Here is a 19,337-nt window from a genome sequence, read left to right as displayed (position 1 = left end):
TGATGCAGGACCTTCTATAGTAAGCCCTCATTGACGGGATCCTCACCAATGATGCAGGGTCTTGTATTGCAGCTTCATAGATCCTCGTGACAGATGCATCACCTCAGCTGCATGATGCATCCTCTATGCGAGACATCGCAGTGCTCCGCAACCAGGATATAAAGTAATTTTGATCAGCGGGCCTTTACAGGATCCCTGTAGCCACCTAGCGCTCCATCACTGTCAGCCTGAACTTGTGCCTTTGTCCGGGACCCCCGCATCCAGATACCCAGTTGGCACATTGTGCATTTTGGCACTATTTTCACTGAAATCTTTAAACCTGCATTTCTGGATCTACTGATTGGATTTTTGTAATTTTGCTCTCATCTTATTTATTAAAGATTAGTCTATTTGTCTAAACTGGTATGGGGTTCCTTTGTGATGTGTTTCACTGTGTTACTGTTTGAAGTGTTGCACAAATACTTTACTATTTGCCTCTGAGTTAAGCCTGACTGCTCCGTCCCAAGCAACCAGAGGGTTGAGCACAGGTTAATTTGGAGTTTGCTTATGGCTTTACCCTGACAATGATTGTGGTTCCTGCTTGAGAAGAGTTTCGCCTTCCCTTAACCAGTAATCTCATTTCTTACACTTCCTTTGTAATATGTATAAGTCACCTCCATGGTTGGCCCTAAACAGCCCACAGGGCAGGGTGCGGTTATTAGGATCTGGACATGTACTTTAAAGTTTTATATGTCCTGGTGGTGGAAAAATCGTAAATTAGTATTTCACTATTATGCGGTCTACCTGTTCCAGAGGCTAACACTAGGTTTCTGTGAAGATATGACACGCTTAATGGAAGGAAGAATGTAGTGAGGTATTTATGACATCATATGCAATGTAGGGAAGGAAGACAAGAGGACTGAAACGTAAGGAGCCCTGCTTGAGATGTCATTTACTGAAATGAAGAAAAAGAAGAAGTAGTTTTGGCTACAGCATGATCTTTACATTGGCGACAAGGGACCTGGTCTGTGTGAGGGGTGGACAAGCACTGGAAATCTCCACCCCTGGAAACCCATAATTGTTTCAAGAGTAATTGAAGCAGATGTTTCAGCATTTAGCAGTGCTGCTTAGACTCAATTTAAGGCAAGTGATGCATTCCTATGCTGCCTGGCATCTTTTCCATTTACAAATTGTGGCAAAATCAGAAGGGAAGGCGTCTGTTTTTTTTTCAGCATTATAGTTACTGCAGCGTGAGCAACAAGTAGCGCGAGCAAAGCATGATGCTGCCAGGAGTATAATGAGATGATGCAAGCAAAGCGCAAGTCCAGCAACGCTATTACTAGAGTAGCGCGAGCAATGTGGCCGGCAATACTATTATTACAGTAACGTGAGCAATGTGCGAAGCCAGCAACACTTCAGTCGGAAGTTAAATAATACTGGACGTAGTAAATAATACATGCCAACAAAGAGCACCGAATAGTGTAAGACTAGAAGGACAAAATATTACCTTCATGGATCAACTATCCAGTGCAGCCAACGGAGAAAGGACTAATAATATTACAGGAAAAAAAACTCCTCCTAGCAGATCTAACTAAGCATAGCAATAGAAATAGGACTTCCTAAATTAAAGACTAGAATGAGGAATAATAACAAAAACAACTCTATGAACCAAAGCTGGACTTCTCTAAGATTAAACTACAGGATCATTCAAGGATGGTTGTTATTTAGATTATTATTATAGTTAATTATATTTTCAATTATTATTTCAAAATGTATTTTTGTTTGTTTTGTGTGTATAATACTGTAAGGTTTAAAGAAGAGAAAAATGGCAGAGCAAATATGGCATCACTACTGCCATTTTTATCGTCACCAGGAGGGGCACCTATACCTAGCAAACAATGGAAGACAATTTTCAAAGCATATTTGTTAGCTACTGGGGAAATCAATATGGGTGCCTTAGAAGACAGGCCATACTACTCCATCATGTGGGTATGGAGGGACGAAGGGTTTAGGAGGACCTGCCAGAAGTATCTTTGAGTATGGGTGATGGTCAGCCCACTAACGGTTTCGACATGCCTATGCAAATGTTAATGAAAGATCCCAAGTTGGAAGATGCTATATAAATAGCTAAAGGGATGGAACACACAGCGTTGTGGTTGCAGGAAATAGACAAACCAAATGAAGATAAGAATGTAAATGGGGCAGAAACAAGTAAGGTAAAGAGTAAAAATGTGAAAAAATACATATCCAAAGTCAATGGAGAGACGAAGCAGAAAAATGTTGGATGGAGAGAACTGAAATGTTTCCTTTGTGATGCTCCAGGCTGTATTGCATCTAGTAAGATGTGTGCAGCGAGGAATGCAATTTGCAGGAATTGCGGAAAAAGAAGGCATTTATCCAAGGTTTGTAAAACTAGAACGGAAACTGGAAGTAATAGAAGAATACAGGTAGTGGATGTAGACCAACAAGTTCAGGACAAGTGTGGAAGCATTTGTGAAGTGATCTTGACAGTAAATGGAGTAAAAGTAACCAATGCAAGACTCAGAGGACAATGAGAGCACAACAAGTAAAATTAGAATGTACTGATAAATGAGAAAAACCACATTGTCAAATACTCTTGAATGATATGCCTATAAAGGTGTTGGTAGATTTGGGAAGCTTATTCATTCTGATATCAAAATAAACTTATGAAACTAAGTGGATGAGCATATTGGATTCTCAAATGTGTGAATCGGATATAGAGTCTGTTGGCTATACAGGAAAGAGGACAGCGGTATTAGGAATGAAATGGATGATGATCACTATTGGCTGTTTATGGAAGAATATGGTACAGACTATGGTTCAGACTTGTTGGGTTGGTGCCATCAGAGGGATCTGGGCATAATAATAAATCCAAATGCAAAGGAACCAATAATGTTAACAGAAAAAGACAAAATAGAAGTCGAAATTGAAGCAACTCAAGACTAAATGGTGGGAAAATATCCCAGAGTGTTCTCGGAAGAATTGTACTTATTGAAGGGTTTCTCACATAAAATAATATTAAAGAAGGGGGCAAAAGCAATTATCTACAGAGTACAAAATACACCTAATATGACGAGGGAGCCCTTAAGACAGCCCTTATGACAGGAACTGGACAAACCGCTACAACAGGACATTATTGAGCCTAATGAGGCTTCTGAATGGCTCGCACCAATTGTGATCACACTAAAGGAAGGAAAACAGACTTGGTTGTGTGTAGATCTTAGCGATCTTAATGAAAACATTTGGGTGGCTAAACAGCCACTTCCTAATATAACTGAAATTATAACAATGGAAGGACAAGGAATAATCTTTAGTGTTCCGGATATTTCATTGCATATCACCAGATTAACTTATGGGAACAACCTAGGCATCTTACATCTTTTATTACACCGTTAGGGGCTTTCCGCTACAAAAGGATGCATTTTGAGCTGGCTTCAGGCTCTGCTGTGCTTCAAAGGATAATGAAAAGTATTTTTGGGGATATGAAGCACATATTTTCAAGATGACATGTTGATTGTTGGGAAAAGTGAAAGTGAATATAATTTATTTGAGGATGTCATGAAAAGGTTAGAAAAACATGTATTGACCATCAAGAGAGCAAAATGTCAAATAGAAACTAAGAAGTAACTTACTTGGGACATGTTAGGAACAGCAGTGGAATTAAACCAAAGAAAATCATAGTAATTAAGCAATTAAAAAAAGCACCAAAAGATTAATTAAAATCATTCCTAGGTCTTGCAGAATACTGTTCAAAATGTGTAAACAACTTTACAGAGCTAGTAGAACTTTTTAAGGGTATATACGAAGAAAGGGATAGAGTTTACATGGAATGAAGCATGATTTTGGGGAGATAAAGTAATGTATTATCCGAGCTCATACAATGGGATATTTTGATGTTACAGGAAAAACTTATATAACCACAGATGCCAGTAATGTTGGCATTGGTGCATTATTAACACAGGTTAAAGGTAATTATGAATATGTGGTTGGATTTGCATCCATAAGATTACAAGGAGCAGAAAGGACATATTATGTAACAGAAATAGGAGCTTTAGCTTTTTGTTGGGGAAATCAAACATTTTAGGTTCTATGTGTGGGGTATACCTTTCAAAGTAAGGACTGACCATAAACCACTTACATATATTTTGAATGGGGGAAAAGGTTTACAAGGAAATGTTATACCACACATCCCAGGATGGTTGTTATCCATCATGAATTATAACTTTTGAGTGGAATTTGTTAGAGGCAGTAGGAATATAGTGGCAGATTATCTGTCAAGAATGCCAGTTGAAGCAGAGGAAGTTGTGAAAGATATGACTGCAGGAGAATAAGGAGTTACTAAAGAACAGATGGCATTTAACACAGAAGAACATAATGTTGCAAAAGAGAATGATTTGGTCTTGAATAAAGTTGAGGAAAAGTTTGTGAGTGGATTGAAGGATGAAGATAAAGAGAGTAGTGATATATGTGACTATTTTAAAGTTAAGGATCAGCTGAGCATAATCAATGGAAGATACATGAGGAGAAACCAATTGGTTCCTCCAAAAGGTGTTCGTACACACATTATTGAGATTGCACATGAAGGACATCTAAGTTGAGGAGTGATGAAGAGAAAAGTAAGGCAATCATTCTGATGGTCTGGTATAGATCGAGAGGTGAAAGAGAGAGTGAGGAATTGTGTTGCATTTACAAACAGTGACACAACCTCTGCTAGCAGCAATTGATTTTCCAAAGAGACCATGGGAGAAATTGGCCATTGTTTGGATAGGTCCAGTTTCTACATTAGGAATAAGGAATAAATGCATTATGGTATTGGTAGATTAGCATACTAAATCGTTTGTAGTAAATACCATGGAGCAAGTAAATACAACAGGAATAATTGAATTCCTGGAGGAATCTTTCATGAAGAAAAGAATACCAAAAACAAATGTGTCTCATATAATGGAGTACAGTTTGTGCCCTGGGAAATGACCAATTACCTTAATGGAATGGGAGCAACTCATGAGAGGGTAGCTCTTTCTAGACAACAAGGTAACGGCTAGGTAGAAAGAGTAAACCAAATTGTGACAGACAATATTTAACTATCCTTAGCCAATCAGCTCCCATAGAAAAAAGAGATGAAAAGGATGATGTGTTTGCACAGACCTACTCCTCATTCTGTGACAGGAATTTCACCATTTGTATCGCTGAAGGGAAGAGAACCGTGTGTAAAAGACTGTCCTATGTGGTTGAGAGAAAAAGGAAAAATGTAAGTTGATTTTGTAATAGTAGGAAGAAGGGTTAAGCATATACAAGAGAAATGTGTGCAGTATTATAATAAAAGGAAGGGTATCAAAACATGCCATATAGAGTGGAGATTGGATTGTCATTGGAGGTGTTATACATAAAGGTGATAGCTAGTACTGTGTTCCACACAAAGTGAAGGAAGTTAGATGTAATGTAATAATTTTAGAAAATGGAGCGACATGGATTAAGGGAAATGTATGTTAGGTTAAGTAATGCTAAAGCACTTATTGTTGTTAAAAACTTGCATGACATTTCCACTGATGCAAATGACATTTAAACCAGAATTACTGCTATTGTAAATAGAAGTGCTTTTTCTTTAATGTTATTGGCAAATAGCTTTGGAATATTGTGTAAATATTTGTTACTTTCTCTATTTGGAATAATAAAGGGGGCAGATGTGTGGAGATATGATATGTCTAATGGAAGGAAGAATGTAGTGAGGGAGCTATGATATCATATGGAATATAGGGTAGGAAGACAAGGTGACTGAAGAGTAAGTAGTCCTACTGGAGATGTCATTTACTGAAATAAAGAAAAGGGAGAAGTAGTTTTGGCTACAGCGTGATCTTTACAGTTACCTTATTACATTCAATATGTGCTAACAATTGATTGGGAGCAGGTAGAAATGTCAAGTTTGGTCACAAAAGTAATTGCAATCAAAAATTCCCTTAAATGGAAAAGTCAGATTTTAAAACACAATTCAGAAAATGATATTTGGTGCTTTCAGCCTGTTGTCCTGGGTCACATGACTTTTACTGTGAAATACAGTTGGCCAGAAAATATGACAAAGGGGGAATAGATGTTGATAAGATGGGCCATCCTGCCAAGAACGGTGGGGTACCAATATCATTTCAAAGGAGCTGCCTCCAACATACTCACAACTAATTTGAAACCAGACCCAAGTCACTCTTCCTGCATTTTCTTAATGCAAAATGCATCCTTGCACCCAAAAAGGACACAAGGATGTAGTTTTGCGCTAAAGAATACTGTCATGCACTCACCTGGTGCCAGCTTCGGAAACAATGCTGAACCTCCATTCCCTCCTGAGGCAGGGAGTAAACAAAGGCAAGATCAACACTTTTTCACCCACTGCCTCCAAGGGAAAGGGAGGAAGGGATAAACAAGAAAAAGTTAACTTGCATAACGGAAAGGAATTGCTCTGATGCTTTGTGCACTGCCTAGTAGATTAGGAACTCCCTGTACCTCGTCACCTTTATGCAGAACCAGAGCACCAGAAACAACAAGAGGCAACGTTACCCACCAATTCTCAATTTAGAAAATAGTTACAATTGTTTACTCAATAACATATACTTACAGACTTTATCAACAATATTACATGAGAGAGCAGGAACCATTCCAAGAATAAACTGGAGTTTTCTGGCACCCCAGAACATGCAAGGTTCAGATTCTAATTTGGATACAACTTCAGCTCTAGATGTTTCTCCTAAACTGCTAGATACAACTTGTCAAGAAACATAGGAACAAACTTCTAGGTCGGGTATAATAAAGTTCAGGGTGCTACAAGGAATGAGTCCAGAGCGCTGGGACTTATGAGTGTTATTACTCGAACAATGTCCAATGTCCAAAAATATGCTCACACCATTCTAGGACTTAGTCTTTGAATTATCTGCTAGCCTATGGATTAGTATGCACTTACCTGAGGGAAAGTACTCAGCCTTGTCTAATACTTTAACTAGAATCTGAAGATGACAGGAGGCTATGGTACAAGAAGCTCAAGAGGAGATGGATTCACAGATTGTAAAGGAAGACACTTGAAGAATTGCAAAAGCCAGGATCACAGGAAGATTTGAAAGACTAGAGAGCTGGATGTTCTGGGTGACTCAGGATGTTAATACAGGGACAATGCTTGCGCAGGACTAGAACGAGGCCAAGCACTGATGCAGGTTCTGAGGGGGTATTTATGCTGGAAGAAAATAGTGTTCCAGAAGGCACGTGTCCCACATGGAAGTGTGGAATATTCCATATGAACCTGGGAAAATCATGTGTTACATACAAACGAAGTTAGAAACAACTAACAAATATAATTCATCGCTGTTAGACCTGACAGCCTTAGGGTGGTAACGCCTAACTTTTTGCCTGCCTTCCTCTCCTTTTTGGATACTGTTTTTGCTGGTTTTCAGAATCTGTGAACTTTACCACTGCTAACCAGTGCTAAAGTGCATATGCTCTCTCCCTTTAAACATGGTAACATTGGATCATACCCCATTGGACTATTTAATTTACTTATAAGTCCCTAGTACAGTGCACTATATGTGCCCAGGGCCTGTAGATTAAATGCTACTAGTGGGCCTGCAGCACTGATTGTGCCACCCACTCCAGTAGCCCTTTAACCTTGTCTCAGGCCTGCCATTGCAAGGCCTATGTGTGCAGTTTTACTGCCAATTCGACTTGGCATTTAAAAGTACTTGCCAAGCCTAAAACTCCCCTTTTCTACATATAAGACACTCCTAAGATATGCCCTAAGTAACCTATAGGGCATGGTGCTGTGTAGGCAAAAGGCAGGACATGTACCTGTGTAGTTTACTTGTCCAGGTAGTGTAAAACTCCTACATTTGTGTTACACTGCTGTGAGGCCAGCTCCCTTCATGGGCTAACATTGGGGCTGCCTTCATACGTTGTTTGAGTGGTAGCTGCTAATCTGAAAGGAGTAGGAAGGTTTGTTTAGTATGGCTAGAATGGTGATATACAATCCTGCTGACTGGTGAAGTACTGGATTTAATAATCCGCCCGCCAAGGTTGGACCGCCTGGCGGCCGCCAATGCACCCACACTCCCGCCACGGCCATTATGAGATCCCCACTGGGCCGGCGGGCGGAAACCTGGTTTCCGCCCGCCGGCCCAGCGGGGATCTCGGCCGCAGCACAGGAGTTGGCTCCAAATGGAGCCGGCGGTGTTGCGGCTGTGCGACGGGTGCAGTTGCACCCGTCGCGCTTTTCACTGTCTGCTGTGCAGACAGTAAAAAGCTGCACAGGGCCGTGGCAGGGGGCCCCTGCACTGCCTATGCCAGTGGCATGGACAGTGCAGCGGCCCCCAGGGGCCCCGCGACTCCCCTTTCCACCAGCCTTTTCATGGCGGTTCTTACCACCATGAAAAGGCTGGCGGGAGAGGGACACGTAATCCCCTGGGCAGCACTGCCCTGGAGGATTACTTCCGCCGGGACAAAAGTGGCAGAAAACCGCCGGTCCCGGCGGTGCGACCGCAGCGCTTCCACCACAGTCATAATCCCCCATGGAAGGTCGTAATCCCCCATGGAAGCACCGCCAGCCTGTTGGCGGTGCTGACTCCCTCTGTGCCTTACAAGCCACGTCTGGCTGGGTTTAGTTGACAGCTCCTTGTACATTCACTCAAACACACCCCAAACACAGGATACTCATCCTCACTTGCATACATCTGCATTTTGAATGGGTCTTCCTGAGCTGGGAGGGTGGAGGGCCTGCCCTCACACAAAGGACTGCCACACTCCCTTCTGGGACCCTAGCAGACAGGATTGAACTGAAAGGGGAGCTGGTGCACTTCTAAGCCACTCTTTGAAGACTCCCCCATTTCAAAGGCACATTTGGGTATATAAACAGGGACTCTGCCCCTACCAAATCAGACACTTCCTGGAGAAGAAACTTGTAACCAGAACCTGCACCCTGCCTTGAAGAACTGCCTGGGTGGCCCAAGGACTCACCTGACTGCTTTCTGTGAAGGACTGCTGCCTTGCTGTTGCCCTGCTGCCTTGCTGCACTCTGTCTGAGGTGAAGAAGTGCTCTCCAAGGGCTTGGATAGAGCTTGCCTCCTGTTCCCTGAAGTCTCAGGACCAAAAAGACTTCATCTCTTCAAAAAGGACTCCTTGTGCGGTGAAATTCGGTGCACAGCCTGCCAGAAACATTGCACAGCCTGTACTGTGGTGAAGATCTCAACGCAAGCCGAACAGGAACAACACAGCCCGACTTCACAACAAGAAGATCGACACAGGGCCAGAGTAGCGACCGGAAATTCGACACATGGCCCACCGAATCGACGCACAGCCAAGCCGGAATGACGCAGCCTGACTTCCAGAGAGGAATCGACGCAGTGCCTGACATGTGGTAGAAAATTCAACGCAACGCCCACCGGATCGATGCAGCTCCTGTGACTTCATCCTGCCAGCGCAGGAAATCCACGCACCATCCCCAGGGCATCTGAAAACCCCACAACCTGAAGAGGATCCACGACAGAGTGCCAGAAATCGACGCACAGCATCCCTGCATTAAAATTAAACAACGCATCGCCGCGTGCTGCCCGAGAAATCGACGCACACCCCCTTTGTTTCCATGCATCTCCTCCTCTGTGGTTCTTTGCTGAGATTTTTCAAGCAAACCAGGTACTTTGTGCTTGAAAGATAGTTTGTTTGCTTTGAAACAACTTAAGACACTTTGGTGGTCATTACAACCCTGGCAGACTGTGTAAAAGCGGCGGTAAGACCGGCAACAGGCCGGCGGTAAAAAAATTGCAATTACGACCGTGGTGGAAACCGGCAACAAAGACAGCCACTTAACACTCCGACCGCCACGGCGGTACAAACAAACAGCGCGGCGGTCACCACCAACAGACAGGCGGGAGACAATGTACCGCCCACACTATTATGCCAGGCCAATCCGCCACCTTTTCCGGGGCGGATTCACCGCGGATAAAAACACAGCGGAAACAGAAATCCCGAAGGAAAAACCCTCACCTCTACATACCCCACGAATAACGAGGACACCATGGAACCGGAACTCCAAATTCTACCTGCGATAGTCTTCCTGCTCCTCTACCAGGAGCACGAACGCCGACGGCGAAGACCACGGTGAGTACTGCACCTACGACACAGGGGAGGGGGAGGCAAAAAACAGGGACACACACACGCAACACCCCCACCCACTACAACACACACACTAATACATGTTGATACATTATAGTTACACCCCCCAAACCCCCTGGAAGAATGCAAAGACAAAAGGAAATTATTGTAATGATTGTAATCTATTAAAATCCAGTACTCCAAAATATATATACACCATAAACAAATATATACACCAATAATACAAGTCCAGGTATTGCACCATTTATAGTCCGTGGACCACTGGACCCAAAATGCATGGGCGAGGCCCACACTCGACACCCGATCAAAACAGAGAGAACATAGCAGGGGCAACAGATACAAATACAACAGGCACCTCAGGGGGAAGGGAAGGGCGGGCACCTCAGCCGGATGAGTGTACGACACCAGATTCACGAGGGGGCTCAATGCCCACTGTTCAATCCTGGGGAGTGCAAAGCTACAGTCTCTCAAGTCTCTACAGTGGGTGGGTTGCCCACTGTTCAATCCTGGGGAGTGCAAAGCCACAGTCTCTCAAGTCTCTACAGTGGGTGGGTTGCCCACTGTCCAATCCTGGGGAGTGCAAAGCCACAGTCTCTCAAGTGGATGACAGTCTCCACTGGTTCTGGAGGGGGACTGGTGTCCAGAGTGCTTCATCCTGCCAAGGACTGAGGTAGTGGATGGATGTCTCCACTGGTTCTGGAGGGGGACTGGTGCCCAGAGTGCTTCATCCTGTGAAGGACAGAGGTAGTGGATGGATCTCTCCACTGGTTCTGGAGGGGGACTGGTGCCCAGAGTGCATCACTCACCCCGTGACGGACCCAGTTGCGTCAGTGCCCCTGACGCTCATGGGCTAGCGGTGCTTGAGTTGGCGGTCCTTCATGGCCCATCGGTGCTTGTGATGGCGGTCCTTCATGGCCCAGTGGGGCTTGTGCTGGCGGTCCTTCACGGATCAGCTGGGCTGGGGCTGGCGGTGGCCTCCTGGGCAGCTGGGCTAGGGCTGGCGGTGCCCTCCTGGGCAGCTGGGCTGGGGCTGGCGGTGCCCTCCTGGGCAGCTGGGCTGGGGCTGGCAGTGGCCTCCTGGGCAGCTGGGCTGGGGCTGGGGGTGGCCTCCTGGGCAGCTGGGCTGGGGCTGGAGGTGCCCTCCTGGGCAGCTGGGCTGGGGCTGGCAGTGGCCTCCTGGGCAGCTGGTCAGGGGCTGGCGGTGGCCTCCTGGGCAGCTGGACTGGGGCTGGTGGTGCCCTCCTGGGCAGCTGGGCTGGGGCTGGCGGTGGCTTCCTGGGCAGCTGGGCTGGGGCTGGCGGTGCCCTCCTGGGCAGCTGGGCTGGGGCTGGTGGTGGCCACCTGGGCAGCTGGGCTGGGGCTGGCAATGGCCTCCTGGGCAGCTGGGCTGGGGCTGGCGGTGGCCTCCTGGACAGCAGGGATGATGGCGGTCTTCTCCGCCATGCAGCTTTTCCCAGACTTGCTGGGTTTCCTGTGGCCCTTCCCCACCTTGGGAGGTGTCACAGCTGACTCCACACTCCCACCGGGACCCCTGGGAGCAGCTTTGGTGGATGGAGTCTTCCTCCTCTCCCGCCGGGCACTGGCCAACTTCTGATGCTTCACAGGTGGGGGAGTGGCTGTGCTGTGGCTCCGTGCCACACTGGCTGTCCTGGTAGCCGGTGCACTCCACATACCCGTGACTACAGGCACCACTGGTCCCGGAGATGTTGTGGCTGAGGTGCTACTTCGGGACCTATGAGATAGACGGGGTGGGGGAAGTGTGGGAAAGAGGTCAAGGGTGGACAGGGAAAGTTTCTTGGACACACTGGGATGGGTAGCTGGAGGGGGTTTGGGAGTGGAGGAAGAGGTGGTGGTAGTAGGAGGTGTACGTTTGGTGATTTTGGGTGCAGGTGCATGCGCTGGAGGCTGTCGTGAGGTGGGTGGCTGTTGGGTGGGTGTGTGGCTGCGTTTCTGTACCTTGGGAGGGGCGTCACAGACACACTGGGAGAGGACACAGGGGACGTGTGAATGGTAGTGGGGTGGTGACTGAACGTGAGCGGGTTGTGCTGGTGGGTGTGCTGGTGAGGGACGCAGTGGCTGTAGAGGTAGTGCATGCAGGTGTGAGTGTAGACGAGACTGGGAGGGAGGAGGGAGATGACGAGGAGGGGGACACAGTGGAGGCAGTGGATGTTGGTGTGTCTGAATGTGTGTGTTGCTTGCGTGAGTGCCTGTGGGATGTGTGGTGCTTATGTTTGCCTGAGCTTCCCTTGTTTGGTGAGGTGTGTGCAGGCTGGTCTGATGGTGTGCTTGGGATAGGCAGAGGTACAGGGGATTGGGTCTGGGTGGAGGAAGTTGGAGGGGGAGGCTAGAGACGGGGACAATGGCTGCCATCAGTGCTGAGGACAGAGTTTGAAAAGCTTGGTGAAGGGCCATCTGACCAGAATGAATGCCCTCCAGGAATGCATTAGTTTTTTGCAACTGCCTTTCTACACCCTGGATGGCATTCAAAATGGTAGACTGCCCAACAGTGAGGGACCTGAGGAGGTCAATGGCCTCCTCACTGAGGGCAGCAGGGGTGACAGGGGCAGGGGCTGAGGTGCCTGGGGCGAAGGTGATGCCCACCCTCCTGGGTGAGCGTGCAAGGGGCAAAGGCAGAGGACAGGTGCCTTTTCTGCAGGAGGATGGTCCAGATGGCAGTGTTGTGGCAGCTGTCGAGCCTGTGGACAGTGATGAGGATGAAGCAGAGGAAGAAGACATGCAGAACAGGGACTCAGTGAGCCAGCAATATTTCCAGTGAAACACAGATAAGAATACAATCCTGCCTTCTACATGTACTTTTACACTACTACCTCTCTCCTGTCTGTCATTTTCACCCAGTGTATGGTCACTGAGTTGTCACTTTCCCTTACGATTTCACAGATGTGGGTCCCACTGTGTGACATCTGCTCAAATTCCTCATGGACTAGAGCTGTGTGACATAGGTATGTTGACATTACTGTTTCAAAAACATTTTGTCACTGTAATTGCAAATACACTATTTCAAAATCACAGACAGACTCCAGATAATTTTGTGCTTTAGGTGTGTTTATTTAAATGCAAAATATTGGAGGGGGAAGTTAAATGGTGAGTGGTGATGGCGGAGAAGTGTCCATGGCAGAGTCCAGTCTATTAGTCTCACAAGTGCATTGCACATATGGGCAGAGGAAGTGGAGCTGGGGCAGTTTAATTATGGACAGGGTGACAAAGTGGGACAGTAGGATGACAATCAGGGTGGTCTCATTTCTTGGCGGGGGTCTTGGCATTGTTCTCTGTCTTGTTCCTGGATCTCAGGGACCGTTTGTGGGGTGGTTCTCCATCTGCAGGGGATGGGGTGCTGGTGTGGTGGTCCTGTGGCGGGGCGTCCTGTCCACTAGCGCCGGCGGAGGTGGTGGGCAGTTCATCATCCATGCTAGTGTCAGGGGCCCCTTGTAGTGCCACGGTGTCCCTCATGGTGTTGAGTACTTCCTTCAGCACCCCTACGATGGTGCCCAGGGTGGAGCTGATGGTTCTGAGTTCCTCCCTGAAGCCCATATACTGTTCCTCCTGCATGCGCTGGGTCTTCTGAAACTTGGCCAGTACCGTTGCCATCGTCTCCTGGGAGGGCCTCGTGGAGAGTGGGTTCCCTTGGCCTGTCCGCCCCCTGTCGCATGGCAGCCCTCCCAGTTCCCCTGTGTTCCTGGGCCTCCGTCCCCTGGACCGTGTGCCCACTGCCACTGCCCCCAGGTCCCTGTTGTTGTTGGTGTGGTGGGTTATCCTGGGTTCCCTGTAGTGGTGGACACACAGCTGATTGACGTGTCCTGGGGAAGTGGTATGGGCCCGCTGGGTGGTTGCTGTGCTGGTGTTTCCAGATAGGGGAAGGTCTGTGGTGGCCTGTGCCTGTGTGAGGGGAACCGACTGTCCAGAGGTCCCCGATGGTCCGGGCTGGTCATCTAGATCCAGTTGGACAGAGCTGCTGTCATCACTGTAGGCCTCTTCTGTGGGTGGAGTGGACATGTCTGGACCCTCCTGTCTGATGACGTTGGGTAGGGGTCCTGCAGGGGTGGAAAGTCATGATTATTGCATCTGTGTGTGCCATGGTGTGCAATGGGTGGGTCACCCTGTACCCCAGTGCTTCCATTCTTGTGTGGGACCTTCTGTTATAATGGTTTAGGGGGTGTATGGGTTTGTGCAGTGGGCATGCTTTGGTGATGGGTGTCCATGCTTTGGTGTTGCATACAGGGCTTGGTGTTGGGATGGGTGATTTGTGATATTGGGACATTTGTGAGGAGTTGGAGTGATGGGGGTGAGGGCGAGGGTGGGGGTATGTGATAGCATGCAGGTAGGGTGGGGGATGTAATAGTAAAGCTTTGACTTACCAGAGTCCATTCCTCCAACTACTCTTGCGAGGCCCTCAGGATGCAGAATCGCCAAGACCTGCTCCTCCCATGTTGTTATTTGTGGGGGAGGAGGTGGGGGTCCGCCGCCAGGCCGCTGAACCGCCAGGTGATGTCTTGAGACCACGGAACGCACCTTCCCCCGTAAGTCGTTCCACCTTTTCCTGATGTCATCCCGATTTCTTGGGTGCTGTCCCACTGCGTTGACCCTGTCCACTATTCTTCGCCATAGCTTCATCTTCCTTGCAATTGAGGTGTGCTGCACCTGTGCTCCGAATAGCTATGGCTCTACCCGTTCGATTTCCTCCACCATGACCCTGAGCTCCTCCTCCGAGAACCTGGGGTGTCTTTGACGTGCCATGGGGTGGTGTAGGTGATGTGTGGGGTGGAGTGTGTGGTGATAAGTGTGGTGATATGTAGTGGTGTGTTGTGTGGGGTCCGTGGAAGTTGTGTGGGTGATGGTGTTATGTGCCTGTGGATGCTGTTGTACTTGCTGGTGGTGTCTCTCTCTGGCCTTCTTTCTGAATTTTTTGGCGTGGGGGTTTGTGGGTGATGTGGGGGCGTTTTTTATATTGTAATAGGTGTGTGGGAGTGGTGTCTGTATGTGTCTCAGGTGTGTGTATTTTGAATCGTCCAATGTGGGGACGTTTTGTAGAAGTGTGTGTATTTTGAGCGCGGCGGTATGTACCGCCAATGGAATACCGCGGTTGAAAGACCGCCGCGTGGATTCGTGTGTCGTGATAGTGTGGGCGTATTTCTGTTGGCGTGACGGTGGAGGTTTTGTTATCGCCAGTTTATCACTGACCTTTGATGTGGCGGACTTGTGTGGGTGTCTGAATTTTGGCGGGTTCCGAGATGTGGGTCATAATCGCTGTGGCAGAATTCCGCGGCTGCGGCGGTGTGTTGGCAGTCTTCTGCACGGCGGTAAGCGGCTTTTACCCCCAATGTTGTAATGACTGCCTTTATATCACTTTTCCGTGATATCTCAACATTTACTTATTGCATTTATAATCGTTTTGACCTGCATTTATCCAGATAAATATTATATATTTTTCTAAACACTGTGTGGCGTATTTTTGTAGTGCTATATGGTGTTATTGTATGATTTATTGCACAAATACTTTATACATTGCCTTCTAAGTTAAGCGTGGCTACTCAGTGCTAAGGTAATAGAGGGTGGGCGCAGGATAATTTGGATTGTGTGTGACTTACCCTTACTAGAGTGAGGGTCCTTGCTTGGACAGGGGGTAACCTGATTGCCAACCAAAGACCCCATTTCTAACATTCTCCAAGTAAATGACGGTACAGTTCAATGGGTCACAGTGGATAGTGTATCTTATCCCAAAAAGAATTGTGATAATGTGCAGGTGAAAAACGGACTAAACGTATTTAGCAACAGAACAGGAGGGTCAATGATTGAAGCTTCCTGGGAGGGGAACAATGAAGTGCTTGAGACATGAATCACCACAAGGAAAGGATTATTCGGAGTGCTCGAAACAGAAAGGAGCCTCAAGGGAAAGGAGACATGAGCTTGATGAGTAAAGCCCACAACACATAGGGCACAAGATAGAGTTGTGATAAATTTGGCTAAATACAACAAAACGTGATTAGCCACTACCCAATCTCTTGCAATAAATGTGCTCCTGCTGTAGGATTTTTCCCCCAAAATTATGCGAACAGGAGTAATCATGTAACTATCAATAATTCCACATCAAAGAGCAATGCCAATTTATCGAAATTACTGTGATTACACTGGCGTAATAGAAATTAGGCGCAGGCCTAGTTCTAGCAGATTAATGAATTATGAACAATATACATTTATTCATTTGTACAATCACAGCTTCCATAAGCAATGCCATATGGCAATATTTCAGTGCTACAGGCAACACCATGAAGGGGAGTAGGTAATGGGGTGTTAGAGGTACATGTCTCAAAATGTTTTCTGGTCCACAGCCTCTGTTCTTAAGAATCATGAGCAAGCTAGCAAATATCCATGATTTTGAGAACAGATTCAAATTGAACCCCACAATAGGCACAGTGCTCTCAGCAAAGCCAAATATGCCAAACTGATGGAAAGGATGAAATTCTTGTGTTATAGCTCTTGCCCATCAGACGACACCACAAAAAATATAAGACAGGGATAATTCGTGCATGGCTAATTTCAAGCAAAGCTACCAGTAGATAGCTCACTGGAGTATTAATGAGAACTGCACCCCAAAATAGAAACAGAACTATCTCACCAAAAGATCCATTAAGTATGCACTTAAACAGGTAAACGAGCATGCCTTCTTTAGGTAAAACTAACATTTTGTGTTTTTCAGCATCAGGTTGTGGAGAGAATATATTTTCTTCAAACCGTGCAACCAACTGGACTACAGCTATTATGTCCTGGCATAAAGAAGTTGAAAAATTTACCTATGGTACATTGACCGGACCCTGGTACGCTGTTGGTCATTACACGCAGGTAGGGAAACATTCTGCATTTACATGTGTTGTTGTAGAGATCTGTTGTTTCTAATCATAGTGAAGGCTAGGTATTCCTATAAGTCATTTAAAGGAGATATTGATGGAAGGAAGTTCAAGTTGACCTTACCTCTATTGAACAGTGACTTCTAATTCTCTAAATGTTAGAAGCAATCATTTAACTCACTGAGCTATCTTACTAGCAGATGCAAAATATTTGCTAGGATCGGAGAGCTGCACATGTCCATGTATTTTTAATTACAATATGCAATAAAGGTTTTGTAATCACTTTATTAATGTCTTTTTATTTGTATTATTTATATATCCCACAATAGTATCAGGTTTTTTATGCTAATGTGGTTCAAGGAGGCAATTTTCACAGCACCATATTAACACAGTGGCACAGAGCATGCATTGTGCCACTTTGCAACCCCTTGTGCCACATTATGCATGCTTCATGCATTATGGCCCTCATTACAACCCTGGCGGTCAGTGTTAAAGTGGCGGTAATACTGCCAACAGGCTGGCGGTAAAAACAATGGAATCACGACCATGGCGGAAACCACCAATATAGACAGCCACTTTAACACTCGGACCGCCACGGCGGTACAAACAAACACCATGGCGGTAACTGCCAAAAGACAGGCGGAAGGCAATGTACCGCCCACTGTATTACAACAGGCCTATCCGCCAGCTTTTCCGAGGCAGTACCAACGTCATCAAAACACGGTGGAAACAGTACACAGACGGGAAACCACTCACGCCTCGATACCCAACGAGGAACTAGGACGCCATGGAGCCCGAGTTACAGGTCCTTCCCATGTTGGTTTACCTCCTCTTCTACCAAGAGCAGCAAAGACGCCGGCGATAACCACAGTGAGTACTGCACCTAACACACTGGGGAGGGGGAGGAAAAAGAGAGTGACACACACACACGCAACACGCAACAACCCACCCCCACCCTCACCCACAATAACATACACACAAATACATGCAGCAACAAGACATTTACACCCCGTCACCTCCTGGAAGAACGCAAGGACAAAATGAAATGATTGTTATGAGTGTAATCATCAAAAAATCAGATCGGCCATGATAACTTTAAATCATCAGTATATACAAATATGTACAACAACTACACAAGTTCAGATTGTGTTCCAATCATTGTCCGTGGACCAGTGGTCCCAAAATGCATGGATGAAGCCCACACATGATACCTGACTCGAAACGGAGAGAACACTGCTGGGGCATCAGATCAAAAATAAACAGGCACCTCGGGGGGAGAGGGAGGAGGGGCACCTCAGCCGGATGAACAGACGATGCCACTGCTCCACGAGGGGGCTCCATGCCCACTGTTTGGTCCCGGGGAGTGCAAAGCCACAGTCTCTCAAGTCTCTCAAGTGGGTGGGTTGCCCACTGTTTTATCCTGGGGAGTGCAAAGCCACAGTCTCCCAAGTCTCTCAAGTGGGTGTGTTGCCCATTGCTTTATCCTGGGGAGTGCAAAGCCACAGTCTCTCAAGTCTCTCAAGTGGGTGGGTTGCCCACTGATTGGTCCTGGGGAGTGCAAAGCCACAGTCTCTCAAGTCTCTCAAGTGGGTGGGTTGCCCACTGCTTTATCCTGGGGAGTGCAAAGCCACAGTCTATCAAGTTGTTGACATGTTCCACTGGTTCTGGAGGGGGCTTGGTGCCCAGAGTGCTTCATCCTGCCAAGGACTGGGGTTGTGGATGTTTTTCTCCACTGGTTCTGGAGGGGGTTTGGTGCCCAGAGTGCTTCATCCTGCCAAGGACTGTGTGAGTGGATTTTTTTCTCCACTGGTTCTGGAGGGGGCTTGGTGCCCAGAGTGCTTCATCCTGCCAACGACTGGGGCTGTGGATGTTTTTGTCCACTGGTTCTAGAGGGGGCTTGGTGCCCAGAGTGCTTCATCCTGCCAAGGACTGGGGTTGTGGATGTTTTTGGTTATGGGGTGGGCTTGGTGCCCAGAGTGCTTCTAATGCAGTGTGGCAAGTCCCATTACCTCAACTCGATGTGTGTGCCACGAGTACAAACAGTGCTGGGTGTCGTGCCTCATGTACATTGTGCAGGGTCAAGGACAACTCCAGCAGCCTCGGACGGCTGTCCACTGGTAATGTTAGCCATGTCGGCTGTGGTGGCACTGTCTGAGCACGTTGTGGGGCTGGTGGCGGTGGTTGCGGCAGTGTCTGTGGCGGAGATGCTGCCAGTGGTGATTGTGTCAACACCTGTGGAGGGAGACACAATCCCTGCACATCCACAGTCTCCTGCAGCCTCGGATGGCTGCCCACTGGGGATGATGCTGGGGACTGTAGTCCCTCAGCTGGATGATCCGTGCC

The 19,337-nt window shown here is 47.0% G+C and overlaps 1 protein-coding gene across 1 annotated transcript in view; it reads left to right on the top strand.

Moving 5' to 3' along the window:
* LOC138297428 (cysteine-rich venom protein-like) overlaps positions 1-19,337 on the top strand; it is a 641,907-nt gene that overhangs the window by 443,807 nt on the left and 178,763 nt on the right. The window contains exon 5 of the mRNA XM_069236788.1: positions 16,847-16,989. Coding sequence (XP_069092889.1) covers positions 16,847-16,989 — 143 coding nt within the window. The remainder of the gene's footprint in view (positions 1-16,846; positions 16,990-19,337) is intronic.

Source organism: Pleurodeles waltl, chromosome 5 (genome assembly GCF_031143425.1).
Source record: "Pleurodeles waltl isolate 20211129_DDA chromosome 5, aPleWal1.hap1.20221129, whole genome shotgun sequence".
NCBI classification, from domain to species: domain Eukaryota; kingdom Metazoa; phylum Chordata; class Amphibia; order Caudata; family Salamandridae; genus Pleurodeles; species Pleurodeles waltl.
The sequence above is the reverse complement of the archived record's forward strand: the minus strand, read 5'-3'. Positions and strand labels throughout refer to the sequence as shown.